Source organism: Corythoichthys intestinalis, chromosome 19 (assembly GCF_030265065.1).
Source record: "Corythoichthys intestinalis isolate RoL2023-P3 chromosome 19, ASM3026506v1, whole genome shotgun sequence".
In the NCBI taxonomy this organism is placed as follows: Eukaryota; Metazoa; Chordata; class Actinopteri; order Syngnathiformes; family Syngnathidae; genus Corythoichthys; species Corythoichthys intestinalis.
In genome coordinates, this window is record NC_080413.1 from 28,695,632 (window position 1) to 28,714,268 (window position 18,637).

Consider the following 18,637-nt stretch of genomic DNA (forward strand, 5'->3'; position numbering starts at 1 on the left):
AATATATTAACGTGATTAATCAAAAATTAATCACCGCCCGTTAACACGATAATTTTGACAGCCCTAATTAAAAGATATAGTTAAATATCTGCAGAATTGCGAGGGGTGTACTCACTTTTGTGATACACTGTAGATAGATAGATAGATAGATAGATAGATAGATAGATAGATAGATAGATAGATAGATAGATAGATAGATAGATAGATAGATAGATAGATAGATAGATAGATAGATAGATAGATAGATAGATAGATAGATAGATAGATAGATAGATAGATAGATAGATAGATAGATAGATAGATGTCAAACTTGCAAAAACAGTTACAGTATCTTATCACATTAAATAATGACATGTCAAATGGACAAATATAACTTAAATAACAAAAATATTTGATAGGAATATTCCAATTTATGACCTTTCTGTGATTACTTCATTGACAAAATTGTTCAACCCCTTAGGTATGTATAACTTTAGTACTTAGTACAACATCCTTTCCAACAATAGCATCCTTTAGACGTGAAGCATAGCTTGACACAAGTTTCGTGCAGTGATCCTTTGCCCATTCCTCATGGGAAAAGGCCTCCAGTTTATTAACTTTTTTGGGCTTTTTGGGCTTGCGTGCTGCAACTGCCTTCTTCAAGTACCACCAGAGATTTTCAATTGGATTTAGGTCTGGTGATTGCGATGGCCACTCCAGAATCTTCCAGCACTTCTTTTGCAACCAAGATGTGGTAGATGTTGAGGTATACTTAGGATATTTGTCCTGTTGGAAGGTCCAACCTCACCCTAGCCTCAGCTTTGTCAATGCCTGTATGACATTTGCATCCAAGATCTCCTGGTATTGAACTGAATTCATAATGCCTTGCACACGCTGAGGTTTCCCTGTACCTGAAGAAGCAAAACAACCCCAGAGCATGACTGACCCCCCACTGTGCTTCACTGTAGATAAGGTGTTCTTTTCTTAATAGGTAACATTCTTTGTCCTCAAAAGTTTGGTCTCATCACTCCACGGTACAGTATCCCAAAACCTTTGTGGTTCGTCCACATGGTTTTTGGCGTATTTCTTGTCATAGTTCTTTGCCGTCAGCAGTGGGGTGCGCCAGGGAGTTTTTGCACGGAAGCCATCATTTCTTGATGTCTGGGATGAAACCTGAATACCTTCCCATGACATGTCCTGTCATAGTTCCTCAGATGTCACCCGGGGATTTTTCTCCACCTTTTGCTTCAGGTATCGCACAGCAGTGGCAGACAGTAACCTCTTCCTTCCATGCCCAGGCAGCGTTTCCACTGTTCTTTTAGCTTTAAATTTGCGGACTATGCTCCCAATTGTGTCTCTTGAATTTTTTTGTCCTTTTCCTATCTTTTTATATTCCTATCTTTGCTTATTAAGTGAAATGGCCTCATCTGTGTACTTGTTTGACCATTCCTCGGACTTCACCATGTTTTAAAGATGTCATTAACTGCCAAGAAGAGTCATGTGTCACAGTCCTTTTAAATCTGCTTAATTTCTGCTCATTAGGGTTCCGTTCACATCTACAGATGTTTTCACCAGCTGTTTGAAACACCTGATAGAAACCTTTGCTCTTAAGAGTGGTGGACCTGCGGGGTTGAATAATTTTGTCAATCAGGTAATCACAGAAAGGCCATTAATTAGAACAGTGGTTCATAACCTTGCTAAAGGTACCGAACCCCACGAGTTTCACATGTGCATTCACCGAACCCTTCAGAATTTAATAATGATGCCTTTTTTTTTTGTCAAATTCAAAACCAATATAGTTAAGCTAGCATGCAAATACCTGTTGAAATTTATTCAAATTTCAAATTTACTGCAGAAAAATCGGTACTTTGCAGTTAACCCTTTGCCTGTAGGTCTTTTATACTTCCTGATACCAAGTGTGAGTCAACCTTCCACTAAGCAAAGCAGTTTCTTCTCCCATTAGATATAGCTAGGAGTTGAAAGAAATGGAATAAAGCCTGTAAATTGGAGGCAACCCAGTCTAAAACGACACTTGACCTTTAGCCAGTGAATGAAAATAGGGCCCTTTGTGTCTGTACCTTCACCAAACCCCTGGGGTTCGTTTAATCGAACCCAGGTTAAGAATCACTGAATTAGAAAATTCCCAAAAATGTTTTTGTTATTTCAGTTGTATTTGTCTATTTGACATGTCATTATTTGATGTGATTAGAAACAAGATGAAAAATGAATGTCAATCTTTAAGGTGTGTAACGGTACATGTATTTGTATTGAACCGTTTCGGTACGGGGTGCTCAGTTCGGATCGGAGGCGTACCGAACGAGTTTCTGACGTAATGTAACCCTTACTTTTCAAGACTGTGAGTCGATCGGGTTACAGTTTGTTTGTGTAGATTATATATACTCCGTCTTCTCTACTATAATGAGGACCAACACGGTAGGACAGTATAACCCAGAAACGTCAACGGCGCGACAACGTGGCCGCCGCGAGAACGCAGTGAAATGCGGGCGTCAAAGTCAATCAGCCAATGCACACCAGTCGCAGTGCGGCCGCGTGTTGGACGCGTCCCAGAAGCGGCTCAAAACGACGCACGTGAAAAGAACGGCAGAGTTTATTATTTGACGCGAGATGCGACCCTCCTGCGTCAATACTACTACGGGTAGCTAGGATCGGGCAGACCGGAAGTCACTCGTGTAAAAATACGGTGGATCCGGTCGATTTTCAAACTAATATTCAATCGTAACCCACTTTTTGAGTCCATCAGATCTCTTGAGTGGTAGATCGGGGCACAGTTGACTTGTCTTTGTTGATTTACTGCTGTTTTCTCTGCTATAATTATAACCAACACGGCCCCGTGTTCAATACAAAACCCTCCTACCACAACAAAACAAGTAGGACTAATATTCGCATAGGAACTAAAGTTATACAACATGAAATATACAATATAAATGAATACTACATCACATTTGTAAAATATAAACACATAATAAAATAAATAATAGCCCATTTAAATAAAATACATTCAAATAAGCTAAAACACCTGTAATTAAATAATAAGAATAATACACAGATCCTGCTTACACAATTAAATGTATTAATTTCTGTGCTGTGCTTTAACTTGAGAAAATCCACCAGTAAAGCTTTTGAAACCCGTTCATATGAAAAAAAAAGAGTCATTGAGGCATTTCATTTGTAAAATCGATGTTAAAATCTTTTTCATTGGGACTGCTTTTCTCTTTAGTACAGGACTTCTTTTTCCTTCTTACTTTCAGAAAGAAAGCTGACCAATATGCAGGGTCTGAAAGGCAAATTGTTGTTGAATTATAATCATTAAATACCTACTACTTTTTGAGCAGAATTCTAGCTTTGTATAGGCTAATGTTCCTGTTGTTGAAAGCACAGTGTATAATAGGTGCGTAATAAACAACTAGCACATTTAGATTTTGCATTTTACTGTACCGAAAATGAACCGAACCGTAACCTCAAAACCGAGGTACGTACCGAACCGAGATTTTGGTGTACCGTTACACCCCTATCAATGTTGAATAAACAGTTATCCACTGTGGGGGTTGAATAATTTTGAACACAACTGTAAATATTTTTCTCTGGTGATCCAAATTTATTCTCCAGTGAAATTCACTCTGTCCCTGTTCACCTGTGCTGTCTCTTGGTGAGCTTTATTGTCCATAATCATTTAATGTGAACTATTTCAATAGTATGTTTTATCTCTGCATGTTAATTTTGAGCCAAAATATCTAACCAAATTCCCCTTGTGAAGTTTCATGAACACCTGATTTGTATCTTCACATCACTCGAATGGAATCCTCCAGTTTCTTCATTTGCATTGGTGCTACATCACCATCTGACAACCACTGTTGTTTGGGGCCTTAGAGGACATGAGCCCTATTAGGAAGGGATTGTAAATGTGTATACAGTATACCAATATGTGTGTGTTTCCATCTCACCGCATTGCTGCCTTCCCTGGCCCAATCAATATTCCATCCTAGAGCAGAGATAAGGAATCTTGGCTTTATAGAGTAATTACACTCCCCTGCATTATGAATGGCCCCCATAAGATTGCTGATAGGTCAAAGGACGGCGTAGCAAAACATGGCCCATAAGAAAGGATAAGATGAGGTGCACATGACTGCCTTAGTCACTCCCTCTTTTATGATACCTACCACCAATTCAATCACTTTAATGAAGAGTGTAGCAGAAAAGAGTCATTCAAACTCACTTAAAAGATTAATGGCTTTCTGATGACATTTTAGTGTTTTGAAAATATTTTTGTACATAATGGGAGACAGGATGTTTTGTACATGTCCTGGGTATTAACATATACTGGATGGAAGCATATTTGAGAAACTGGCTTCTGCAGAGTGCAGAGTGACCATCACAATAGCTTTCCCATTGCAAATGAGCTGCATTAAAACTTCCCCATCTCTTTTTTTCCCTTTCATGTATTATTCAGTTTCTTCTTTTGCCCAAGAGTAGACTTAATGCTTGCCGAAAGTGGAACGTTAGGTATTTTGCGTCAGAATTTAAAGAAACATCAGTGTTTCGGAGAGAGGGAGTCGTGCAATCTTAATGACTGTTCGATTTGCTAGCTTTTAAAGCAGCAAGGCAGATTCAGCATGTTTGGAATATCTTTTTATGAAACAATCTTTGAATGATTATGCTATTCAAAATATGTGCACAAAATGAAGCAATGTTGTTCACTTAAAGGAAGATTACAATAACCATGTCATCTTACAGCAGTGCTACTCAATTATTTTCTGTTACGCCCCCTCAGGAAGAAGAAATGTTTCGCGCCCCCTCAACTTTCTGCCGCCACTGTAAATAGTATAATTTGTCTATAAAGTTATTATAAGCACACCTATGCATAATGTTTCCTTGTTAACATGAAAGAAAAACAAAAACAAAAGAAAAACCTTCACTCAAAGCACATTTGTTGACTATTTGAGCCTTAAAAAAAATAATGGTAACACTTTATAATAACTATCCGTTTTACTAGTTAATAGATCATTAGTAAACTGTTGATAAATGATTTATTGTTGATTTGTGAAGTATTTGTTAACAGTTTGTTAAGCATTTACAGGGTGTTCCAATATGGTTGACCTCATTCTAAATGCCCATGCTACTTGATGGATCTTAATAAAAACTATATACGCTTTATGTTGAAGGGCATAAGTTTTATTGGTTAATTATACAAAGAAAAGTACAAATATTTGTTGGTTCTATGGCAGATTTTCATAAATGTGCAACATGAGCGCTGCCTGCAAAATCCCTTATCAAAATGCCTTTTTTTTTTTTTTTTTTTTTTTTTTTTAAGTGAACGGCATTACTTAACCTGAAAAGATAGAAATGCCAAATGTTACACACAAAAACTTGAAACGTTTCTACACAAACTGTTTTCAGGTTAAGAACACCCTGTAAATGCTGAACAAACTGTTAACAAATACTTCACAAATCAACAATAAATAATTTATCAGCAATTTACTAATGATCTATCAACTAGTAAAACGGATAGTTATTATAAAGTGTTACCAAATTAATAAATTAATAAATGATAATAAATTTAAATTGATTACCAGTATCAACATTAACTCAGAGCACAATATACCAAACAAAAATGTATAAAACAAAAACGAGTGTCATTTAGTGTTGTATCGGTCGCGAACGATTCGTTCTTTTTGAACGAATTGTTTTGGTGAACGAGACCGAACTAATCATCATCTGCACTGATTCGTTCTATGAAGGTGGTGCTTGTTCGCTGCGTGGGAGGGCGTTGAGCAAGCGGCAGCGTCTTCTGACATCGCACACGACCAATCAGACGCCAGCCTCATCGCGGGCAGGGGAGGGACCGGAAACAGAATCAGGGCGTTTGTCACTCACGTCCACGTGTGGCCAATAAGCAGCCAGCGTGCAGGCAGGGGGGCAAGACTGAGTTTTGTCACTTCCCGTTCAGTGACTCGGTCCTCCGGTTCCTGACCTAGCTTGCTGCTAACTTGATTTTCCAGTAATGACTATGCGGTGAATGAATCAGAAAATGAAAGGAAATGACTTTGTCACATATTTGTTAACGTGGAGCCTATCAAATGCTGCTCAAACAGACAAAAACACCACACAAATCTAGCGAGCATTGTTTAGAGTAGTACTTTTCTCAACAAACTCGTGACTGCCTATGACGACATACTATCAAATTTACAGTAATTTAAAACACGGGTAGCTACGAGGCAAGCAAAAGCGGAGCTGCGGTCGCGTGACGGCAGTGAAGCGGGCAGAGAACTGTCACTGTATGGAGGCTTCATGGCAGCGATATTTACCTCATATGTGCACAGAAAAAAATATTTAGTATGATCACCATAATACTGATTTGCAATGAAACTGTATATACATGTCAATTTTTCCCCGAGTGTTTTTTTTTTTTCGTGTCAGCGTGTCGGGTGTTGGTTGGTTTGACAAATTATGTCAATCCGTCCATCATGTGCTACTCAAGCGCCCAAAACAACGCACGCAGACACGGGAGATGTCGCAATATGTCTACATTTTTCTTAACAGACTAATGAGAGTAGAAAGGCGACATCGTAAAGAGCTGACAATTATTTCTCGTCAGCATTTGACGATCTGAGATGCGGGGACGACAGGGGAGCTGACCGGATTATTTTATTTATTAATACCAGTGCAAAAAAACAATATGATCACCATAATACTGATTTGCAATGAAACTGTATATACATGTAATTTTTTTCCGAGTGTTTTTTTTCTTTTCTTCGTGTCATGTGTTGGTTGGTTTGACAAATTATGTCAATCCGTCCATCATGTGCTACTCAAGCGCCCAAAAAACAAAGCACGCGGACACGGGAGATGTCGCAATATGTCTACATTTTTCTTAACAGACTAATGAGAGTAGAAAGGCGACATCGTAAAGAGCAAACAATTATTTCTCGTCAGCATTTGACGATCTGAGATGCGGGGACGACAGGGGAGCTGACCGGATTATTTTATTTATTAATACCAGTGCAAAAATTCAACACGATCATCTTAATACTAAAAAACAAAAATACAACAGAGCGAGATGTAAATATGATGTGTTGGTCGTTCCATATTCAGAAATTAAACTTTCGATGTATTTTTATTTTCGTGACAGCAAACATGCTGTATATGTATGTGTGATCAAGAACCTGCTAAAGAAAGTCCGTGCGCCCCCGCCCCCTACTCCCCTCACAAAAGGAAAATGTTTAACCGTGTCCTAAATCGAAATGCAAGCACGAGCCATGACTTTGAGCCCATAGAACTAGGACAGACGACGCGGAAGTTCTCCCTCGCTTTTGCAGCAGCAGGAGGGAGACGCGGCTGTCTGTGAAAGCAGAATGATACCGCCTGTCACTCATTTCTGAAACTACGACGAGTGGTCAATGTGGAAGAGAGGGAGGGACCAAGCAATGTCACTTCCCGTTCAGTTATACTGCGAAGCGGTCTTTGGTGATTCGTTCGGCAACGTCACTTCCCGTTCAGTAACCGAACGATTCGTTTGGGCGGGGAGGGAGATGAGGGGGGCGAACGATTCGTTGAACGATTTGTTTGAACGAATCTTTTTACTGAACGAACCGGAATGGATTCGTTTGCTCAAGTGAACGACAAATCTCGTCACTAGTGTCATTGGAGAGTTTTTATTTTTGCAGCACTTGTATAGTCCAGCATGACTGAGACCACGTCTAATGCTGCAGGTTATAGTGTTATATAAAGAAAAAGTATCTGAACCTTTTAGAATTTCTCACATTTCTGCAGAAAATCACCATCAATTGTGATATGATCTTTGTCAAATTCAAACTGATGTAAAAACAGTGTGTGCTTCAACTAAAACCAGCAAAACATTTATAGGTTTTCATATTTAATGAGGATAGCATACAAACAATGACAGAAGGGGGAAAAAAATAAGTAAGTGAACCCTCTGCCTAAAGAGACTTAAAGAACAATTGAAACCAAGTTTTACCAAACAATTTAAGTTAGGTGTGTACCGAATCACTGATGAGTGGTTAATAGCTGCCTTGCCCACCATAAAACGCACACCTGGTAAGAAATGTCTTGATGAGAAGCATTGTCTGATATACATCATGGGTCAATCAAAAGAGCTGTCTGAAGACCTGCGATCAAGGATTGTTGATTTGTATAAAGCTGGGAAAGGATCCAAAACCATCTCTAAATGTCTGGATGTTCATCAATCGACAGTCAGACAAGTTGTCTACAAATGAAGAGAGTTTGGCACTGTTGCTTATCTCCCAAGGAGTGGCCGTCCATCAAAGATGATGTCAAAAGTTCAGCGCAGAATACTCAGAGAGGTAAAAAAAGAACCCTAGAGTGTCTGCTAAAGACTTTCAGAAATCAATGGCACAGTGCAATATATCCGTGCACACATCAACTATATGTAAAACTATAGCCAAGAATGGTGTTTATGGGAGGACTCCACGGAGGAAGTCACTGCTGTCTAAAAAAAAACATTGTTGCTCATTTAATGTTCACAAAAAGGCACTTGGACACTCCACAGACGTTTTGGCAAAATATTTTGTGGACTGATAAAACCAAAGTTGAATTTTTTGGGAGTAACACATAGCGTCATGTGTGAAGGATAAATGGAACAGCTCACCATCATCAACACCTCATCCTCACCATGAAGCACGGTGGAGGGGGCATCATGATTTGGGGCTGTTTTACTGCCTCAGGGCCTGGACAACTTGCAATCATTAATGGAAGAATGAATTCAAAAGTTCATCAGGATGTTTTGCAGGAAAACCTGAGGTCGTCTGTCAGACAGCTGAAGCTAAAAAGAGGATGGATACTGCAATAAGACAATGATCCAAAACACAGTAAATCAACTTCAGAATGGTTTCAGAAGAACAAAATAACGATCTGGGGTAGCCAAGTCAAAGTCCATACTTGAACCCCATTGAGATGCTGCGGCATGACCTAAAAGACAGCGATTTTTGCCAGACATATCAGGAATCTGACCGAACTACAGCAGTTTTGTAGAGAAGAATGGGCCAAGATTAGTCCTGATCGATGTGCCAGACTGATCTGCAGCTACAGGAAGCATCTGGTTGAAGTTATTGCTGCCAAGAGGGGGCACAAAATGTTAAATGTGATGATTCACTAACTTATTTTTCCCCCTTCTGTCATTGTTTACGTACTATCCTCATTAACATATGAAAACCTACAAATGTTTGGATGGTTTTAGTTAAAACAGACACTGTATTTTCATCTGTGGGATTTTGTCAAAGATCAGATCACATTTGATGGTGATTTTACGCAGAAATATGAGAAATTCCAAAAGATTCAGATACTTTTTCATACTACTGTATATCCTGCTCTTTGCTGTGTGCTCTTGTTTAATGCAAAATACTGCACACGCGCTGAAAATGAGAGCGCCACTGCCACCCACTGAGTGGATGTGCACTTAATCATTATTCTAGTACGGCAAAAAAGTATGTTCCGTGAGCACCCCCCCCACCCCCCCATTGCCCATTTGTCGCTTATGATTTCTGTGCTGTATAAAACTTGTGTGGGATATTATCAGAGAATTGGTGCTTAACAAAGTGTGTTAATCACTTGTTTCTTGCCATTTTTTGGGAGATTACATTTCAAGTTCCTCAAGTTTTTATAGCTACGACACTGTGTCGCGCAAAAGCATGTTTAAAGCGTATTGTTACTCTTTTCAAGCAAATTTTTGGAATATCAGTTTTTTTTATCCTCCTATTTTGTATTTTTCATCCACTCAAAATTGATCTGTATGAACTCCATGTTATTATTATTTTCATTCTTATATATTTTTTAATTTCTATCTTTTTTTTGTTTGTTTGTTTCGCCTCACGAACTATTCCTTCTATGCGTTTGGGTCACCTGTGTTGATTTACTGTCAAATCTTTCAGGATTATCAGTAATCCTGCAGCAGTAAAATCTGTTTGCTGACAGCTGTGCTTGCTGTGACGCTATTGGTGTTTTACACACACATGCACATGCACACTGCCCTATATACCAGGAAAAGCCTGTCTTTCTCCACAGAAAGTGGGGAACATTAATTTCCCATCTCACTGCGTTCAAATGATAATCTAATGTGCTTCCTTTTTGCTTTTATTTGATATATTTTGCTGTACAATATCGGAACCTAAAGCTTTATACATTTATGGATGAGGGCTTTTAGAGAATGGGGGCCATGGCTCAGTGGTAGAGTAGTCGTTCCCTGAGGCTATGGGTTCGATTCTCCACCCTGATAAACTTGTCTAAGTATCCTTGAGCAAAATACTGACTCCCACGTTGCTCCTGGTGCTGCGCCACCATGTAATGTAAAGCGCTTTGGGGCCTTGAAGGTCGAAAGGCACTATACAATTACAGTGGGGCAAATAAGTATTTAGTCAACCACTAATTGTGCAAGATCTCCTACTTGAAAATATTAGAGAGGCCTGTAATTGTCAACATGGGCAAACCTCAACCATGAGAGACAGAATGTGGAAAAAAAAAACCAGAAAAACACATTGTTTGATTTTAAAGAATTTATTTGCAAATCATGGTGGAAAATAAGTATTTGGTCAATACCAAAAGTTCATCTCAATACTTTGTTATGTACCCTTTGCTGGCAATAACGGAGGCCAAACGTTTTCTGTAACCCTTCACAAGCTTTTCACACACTGCTGCTGGTATTTTGGCCCATTCCTCCATGCAGATCTCTTCTAGACCAGTGATGTTTTGGGGCTGTCGTTGGGCAACACGGACTTTCAACTCCCTCCACAGATTTTCTTTGGGGTTGAGATCTGGAGACTGGCTAGGCCACTCCAGGACCTTGAAATGTTTCTTAAGAAGCCATTCCTTTGTTGTTCTGGCTGTGTGTTTGGGATCATTGTCATGCTGAAAGACAGAGCCACATCTCATCTTCAATGCCTTTGCTGATGGAAGGAGATTTTCACTCAAAATCTCTCTATACATGGTCCCATTTATGCTTTCCTTTACACAGATCAGTCGTCCTGGTCCCTTTGCAGATAAACAGCCCCAAAGCATGATGTTTCCACCCCCATGCTTCACTGTGGGTATGGTGTTCTTCGGATGCAATTCAGTATTCTTTCTCCTCCAAACACGAGAACCTGCGTTTCTCCCCAAAAGTTCTATTTTGGTTTCATCTGACCATAACACATTCTCCGAGTCCTCTTTTGGATCATCCAAATGCTCTCTAGCGAACTGCAGATGGGCCTGGACGTCTGGAAGTGCAGGATTTGAGTCCCTGGCGCCGCATTGTGTTACTGATAGTAGCCTTTGTTACTGTGGTCCCAGCTCTCTGTAGGTCATTCACTAGGGCCCCCCGTGTGGTTCTGGGATTTTTGCTCACCGTTCTTGTTATCATTTTGACGCCGCCACGGGGTGAGATCTTGCATTGAGCCTCAGATCAAGGGAGATTATCAGTGGTCTTGTATGTCTTCCATTTTTCTAATAATTGCTCCCACAGTTGATTTCTTTACACCAAGGGTTTTACCTATTGCAGATTCAGTCTTCCCAGCCTGGTGCAGGTCTATAATTTTGTCTCTGGTGTCCTTCGCCAGCTCTTTGGTCTTGGCCATAGTGGAGTTTGGAGTATGATTGACTGAGGTTGTAGACAGGTGTCTTTTATACTGATAATGAGTTAAAACAGGTGCCATTAACACAGGTAATGAGTGGAGCCTCGTTAGACCTTGTTAGAAGAAGTTAGACCTCTTTGACAGCCAGAAATCTTGCTTGTTTGTAGGTGACCAAATACTTATTTTTCACTCTAATTTGGAAATAAATTCTTTAAAAATCAAATGATGTGATTTTCATTCTGTCTCTCATAGTAGTTACAGGCCTCTCTAATCTTTTCAAGTAGGAGAACTTGCACAATTGGTGGTTGACTAAATACTTATTTGCCCCACTGTATAACTCCATTTACCAATTCATTGTGGACACGTAGTGATGTTTTTGAATCTATTTTCAATGAAGTCTTTTTCAACTCTTCATATACTAGTAGTAGGTTGCTAGCAATATAGACATTGCCTCTGACAGTCCAATACAATATAATCTAGCCAGGCATTTGTATTCAATCTCCTTTTCATTGAGAGAAAATTGACCTTGAAACTGTAATTTACTGCTAACAAATTGGGCTAAAAGCACACAAGATATTAGTTTGATCGATCCACATGTCCTCATATAAGCAGTTGGTAAACCACAGTTTAATAGTATTGAACTCCTTCCATAAAGATCTGTCACAAAAAAAAAAAAAAAATCTATGTGCTTCTGGGCCATTCTTTTCAACCCAAACATTCTAAAGTAAGATATTAAGTTAAAGTTATTTCAATTACAGTTCTAACCAATCCCTCAGTCTAGTAACCCTCTATACAATTATTTTTGCATGTACAGGTACATTCTAATTGCCTTTATTTCTATTTATTTATTTTTTTCAGGTAGTGTACAAGAACAACGACATCCGTCTGGAACTGTCCCGCCTGGCCCGAATCGTAGACCCAAAGATGAAACTTCAGGGCGATGTGGTCTTTAAGTGTGAAAACGTTCCGACACTTGACCCCATCAACTTTGAGAATCCCGACTCCTACTTGGCCTTGCCAAAATGGAACACCAAACGCGTCGGCTCCATCTCTTTCGACTTCCGAACCTCAGAGCCCAACGGTTTAATACTTTTTACCCATGGCAAACCTCAGGAGAGGCGTGATGCCAAATCTCAGAAAACTAATAAGGTGGACTTCTTTGCTGTTGAGCTTCTGGATGGGATACTATACCTGGTGCTGGACATGGGTTCTGGTACAATCAAGGTGAAAGCGACACAGGCAAAAGTTAATGAAGGCAGCTGGCACCATGTGGACATCCAGAGGGATGGTCGCTCAGGTAAGGAAGTGCTACATAAGTGCTGCCGATAAAGGCTATTGAGTTGATTTGATATTAAGTGGCTGCCATTGAGGATGATATCTAAAGTACATCTACTGTCAATATATATTTTTTTACACCGACAGTAGCATATTAGCATATCAACACTGACACTAGGTAATTACACAAACATCCTTACTGTTGCAACTGCTTTAAAGCAACACTAGGTAACTTTTCAACCTTTTATAAAATATTTTCATCACATTTGTGATGACATGTTGACTGACAACTAGTTGAATGACACCTCTGTCATGGCTTGAGGGGGTCTGTATCACTTTCACTGTCACTAATTAACTTTGAGAAGGGTGGCAGGAAACCTGCCTCACAAAAAAACTACAAATGTGCTAACTGAGACGGAAGACGATGCAAACGCTTTCGCGGGAAATCGTCAAAGATGGCAGAGCAACACGAGGCAAAAAGTTTTGTCTAAGGGGGAAAAAGGATTAAAGGACACTCAAGATTAAACATTGGCCCAGCTTTCATTAGCTGGCGTTGACGAGTTTGGGTGGGGAGGGGGTTAGCCACACAAAGCCACACGGTTGATAACTGTCATATGCTATTTTTTAGCCACAACTGGATTTATTACCTGGAAACAGAAATATCGTTTAATCCATCTGCAGGCGACTGGTAGATCAAGATTTTACGACACTACGCGCTGGCCCCATGAGAAATGCAGTCTACCTTAGGGCAAAACACGACCGCCTTTGTCCACCAGCATTGCTAAAATCGACCAAAACTGAAAAGTTAGTGTTGCTTCAATGTTAATATCATAAATTCAGTCATTTGCTGCCATTGACGGTGACAGTAGGGCTGTTCGATTTTGCCCAAGAAAATGCCGATTATTTTCTCTCAGACCCGATTTTCTGACATTGATTACGATTACTTGGCAATGTAAAAATAATGACAAATAAAGTATTTCAACCTGCTTTTTCTTTATTAGAACTGAAAGTGCCAGTGAATTTAATTCTGTTCTTACACACAGAACAATCCCTTGGAATTAAGAGCCTTTTATTTATACAACAGACTCCACCGCTGTTATTAATTAACACGATAATGAAAGAAGAAAGTGCATATAGTACCATTTGAAACAAAATCAATCTGAGAAAAAGGTAGTCAGACAGTCTGTGAACCAGCTATCCAGCCAGCCAATCAAGTCAGTCAGGTGTACTAGGTAGGCACTCAGGCTCTTGTGATGTGCTGTCACATTTCTTTCTGGTCTTACTTACATAATTTAATGATTAGTGCAAACCTGTCTCTTAATAATAACAATATGCATGGTGGCAATCACCTTGCCTAAACAAAGACAAATATGCACACCAGTCAGTGTAACAAACATAATAATCCCTTAGGTTTATGAGCACCTTTTCTTTACAAAAGACGTCATGTCAAACACATTAACGGGCCAAAGAACAATGTGCATATAGATTCAATTTTCAAATCTAGACCCATACATTTTGCCAAAATATGTAATTGTTATAAAACCAAAAACAACATGGCATGCTTTTAGTTAATGTCATATATAGTTGCATATAGTATCATAATGACCGAGTAATATTTGTGACCTTTTTACGACAGTTTGGGTGTGTGATGTGTTTCGGAAATATTTTTGTATTGTTTTTTTTTTATTTTATTTTTTTTATCAATACTTGATACTAATACTAGTGCAAATAATAATAGCTGTAATTTGAGGGAACAAATAAATTTACGCTGCTATATAAGCTGTACACTGACTACTTTTCGTATCTTCGGTGTGGTCCCATGAAAAGATGTAATTAAATACCTGCGGAAATATAAGGGGTGTAGTCAATTGTTTATATTATTCGACAACATGTTTATAATCTCATACATGCAAGCATAATTTAATAGCAGTTCAACACAATTTGCTTCCGGTTCAAGACACAACTTTCGCCTGTCGTAAACAGTGCGCCACTCACATTCTGTCGGTACTCACATTGGGTTGCAACAACGGCACACTCTTGTGGGAGGAAGCGGAAATGCAGAAGAAACTATGGCGGCAGGGCCGAGAACGAAATGTGATATTTGGTATGTGGCAAAATTTATTTTTGCATGTGGCATTTTTTTGGTATGTGCCAAAATGGATTTTGGCATGTAACATTTTTTTGCCATCTGGCATTACTTTGCCATGTGGCAAAATGGATTTCGGCATTTGGCTTTTTTTTTTGCCATGTGGCATTTTTTTTGCTATGTGGCAAAATGGATTTCATCATGTGACTTTTTTTTGCCATGTGGTAACTTTTCTGGTACGTTGCAAAATGTATTTTGGCATGTGGTTTTTTTTTTTGCCATGTGGCATTTTTTTTTGTATGTGGCAAAATTGATTTTGGCATGTACCAAATGCAACTTTTCGTTCTTGCTGTCTCTCCAAAATGGTGCAGTATTGAAAGTCGAACGTATTGATTTGAACATCGATTTGACATCGTTTTAAGCAGAAAAATCAGTTGAAAATCGATTAATCGAACAGCCTTAGGTGATAGACATCCAATACATGTTGACAAGGACGGCTCCCTGAGCGTCTGATCCATGAATTGACAAGTAGATTTTTAAGGAATTCCACTTCAACTGTTTGTCTTTCTCTGATTTTCACAATCGGTCTGTATTCCTACTGTAACCTGCTGATGACACGATCAAATTCTGTCGCCAATTTTCTCTGAAAACATCCCGTGTTGTGGCACTGTTGATCAATGATTTGGTGCTGTCCTCATCTACTCATGTCAAAATGTGAGCAGCTAATTAAAACCAGTAAATCTACTGGTTGACTCATGGATTAAACCCTGTTGTGATCTTTTACCTTTCAGTGCTTTCCTTCAAAAGTTGAGAGATTTTGTCAAATTATGTTAACCTTTAAAGGTTATATTGCACAGAATATAGTTTGCCTTATATGGTAGATTTGTTATTGTTTACATACAGTAGTCTAATCTTAAAACTGCAAAATGAAATTTATAATCTTTCTTAATCTTCTTTCTTTGCACATTTTATATCTGGAGATGAATAGAAAGAGATGGTTTATTACTTAAGGCATCACAAACCAGACCTGTATTTGTATCATAGCCAAAATAATTTAAATGTACGCCAGAAGAGATCTGTGGAAACAAACCTTCTCCTGCTCGCTACACATCTACATAATGACAATAACATCCTCACCACACTAACTTGGTTGTTGATTTATTGCAATAATACGTCGTAGTCCTCTCTACTAGTTACTTTTCCCCTACCTTGTCTCCATATGCAAGTCCTCTGAACTCAGCACATGGTCAAATACACAGAAAGTATTCAACAAAGATTGCATTAGGGAAAAGGTGCTAGAAACTTCTGTTGCCTTAAGCTTCAAAGCCAAAGCAATCTCCACATTAGACGGGGTACTCCGGAGAGCTTGGGCGTGTTAGTCGCCAAGGCAGCCTGTGGTATATATCAGGTTAGTGGAGCCAATTTAGCCGTGTGTCAGAGTCAGCTGCTTTGATTAATCACCAGCAGTGCCCTCGTGAGATAGTGAAGAAGAAGGCTGGATTTTCACAGCAAAATGGCGGAATGAGATAGAGGGGTACTAGATTGAGGGATTGGTTAGAACGAGGGAGTAATCACACTTGCGGCGCAAGTAAAATGGTACTTGCCTGCCAACTTTTACAACCGCTAGAGAGAATTAAAATTGTGTCTGTAGAAGGTGTGACCGATATAGAGTATCACTTGTCTCTTGGTAACTTGTAGCACTGTGAATGAGTTCAAGCCCTGTTACACTTTTCAACTCGTGGAAAATTTCGAATGAAAGACTTTTTCAACATATGCAGTTGGGATGGAAAGTATTCAGACCCCCTCAGAGGATCCTGTCATGATAAGAGGAATAAAAATATTTGAACAAGAAAAAAATGTATAATGCTGGAAATTTGTAGACTAAATGTCAACGATTAATAGTATTTAAAAAAAAGTCATAACATTAATGGAGACAAGCTATTAGGTGCAAATGTGATAAAAAGATGGTTTACCCTCAAAATAATATTCAACCATTTCGGTAATCTCAAAAGTAAAAGTCATTCACATAAATCAGCTTGCTAAAAGTAGCTCTCAGTTTCACATAGGTAATGATGTTCACTGTAATTGTTAATTAAGTATTCATGTAAAAGTACATTTATTATTATTACAGTTATGCTTAGGGCTGCAACTAACCATTAGTTTTATAATTGATTAATCGGATGATTAATTAAACAATTACCGTAATTTTTGGACTATAAGCCGCTACATTTTTCCCTCATTTTAAATCCTGAGGCTTATAGTCCAGTGCAATTTATTTGTTGATATATTAATAGGTAACACTTTATGTGAAGTGGCTTCATAAGACTATCATAAGACCGTCATAATTATGACATAACACTATCCTGGGCATTACTGAATGCTTGTGACAGATGTAATTAAGTGTCATCCAGCAAATTATGTCACTAACTCCGTTTATGTCTAGCTCGAATGTTTTATATCCATTCAAAAATTAGATAATTAGCCAGATGACACGAAATGACATCTGTTATAAGCATTCATTGATGCTCATGACAGTGTCATGTCATAATTATGATTGTCTTTTGACAGTCTTATGGCGCCAGTGTCAAATGAAGTGTTACCAAATACTATAGTAAATAAGTTACATTTCTGTGGTATTCAACAGATATTCTTATATAACTACTGCCGGAAACAAGTCAACACACCAGTGTACCTTCATATAGGTAGCCTACAGCGTTGATGAACTGGCCTTTGGACATTTTAGTTTTAGACTGTCTGGATATCCTTTAATGATGGATTTGTCCTTCTAGGCATCATCTCTGTAAACAGCCGCCGGACACCTTTCACAGCCAGTGGAGAAAATGAGATCTTAGACCTGGAGGGGGATCTTTATTTAGGCGGTCTTCCTGACAACCGAGCAGGTTTGGTGCTACCCACTGAGCTCTGGACCGCCATGTTAAACTATGGCTACGTGGGCTGCATCCGGGATCTTTTCATTGATGGACGCAGCAAAGATATTCGACAGATTGCTATGTCCCAGAATGTGACTGGTATCAAGTCTTCGTGTAGCAAGGTGATGGCGAAACAGTGTGACAGCAACCCTTGCAAGAACAGTGGGCTATGTAAGGAAGGATGGAATCGCTTCATATGCGACTGCACAGGAACGGGCTTCTGGGACAGCACATGTGAAAGGGGTAAGTCTCTTTTATCTTGTTTGTGTGTTTGTGTGTGTGTGGAATCAATCTCAAAGGCATTTAAAAAAAGACATAACATCCTTCTTTGTCCTGCAATTCATTAATTATTTGACAACACATGTTTTTGTGACAGTTACAAAGTAGGATAAGATTTCACTATTTCAGAGATAGCTGCAGTGAAGTGCGCACTGACAAAATTGTTATTGGGATTCTGGGTTTGTTTCGTTGTTTTTATCGAAGCAGCTCAACAAGATTTACTCAGATATTTTTCTACCAAGTGACTGAGGAAAGCTTGATTTACGGTAGTATTAGCTGTGAATTGCTATGAAGTGAACCTTTTTTCTTGTGGAATGGGCTTTTCTTGTCTCACTTTTAAGAGCTAGGATGCATTAACTTTTTATTAGAAGGTGCTGCTTTAGGTTTGTGTTAGCGAAGACTGTTTTTGAGATAACGTTTTGTTTTTACACTTGTAGTTTATAGATTTTTGTTCCTTATGATTAATGGCAATTATGTGCAGGTAAAGGTTA

General features: G+C 38.9%; 1 protein-coding gene across 11 annotated transcripts in view; it reads left to right on the top strand.

The window, feature by feature from the left end:
- LOC130907420 (neurexin-3b) overlaps positions 1–18,637 on the top strand; it is a 584,351-nt gene that overhangs the window by 175,993 nt on the left and 389,721 nt on the right. For all 11 annotated transcript variants that reach the window (XR_009061465.1, XM_057822469.1, XM_057822479.1 and 8 more), the window contains 2 exons: positions 12,435–12,873; positions 17,727–18,110. Coding sequence is in view for 10 of the 11 variants with exons in the window: in XM_057822469.1 (XP_057678452.1) it covers positions 12,435–12,873; positions 17,727–18,110 (823 nt within the window). In the remaining variant the exon portion in view is untranslated. The remainder of the gene's footprint in view (positions 1–12,434; positions 12,874–17,726; positions 18,111–18,637) is intronic.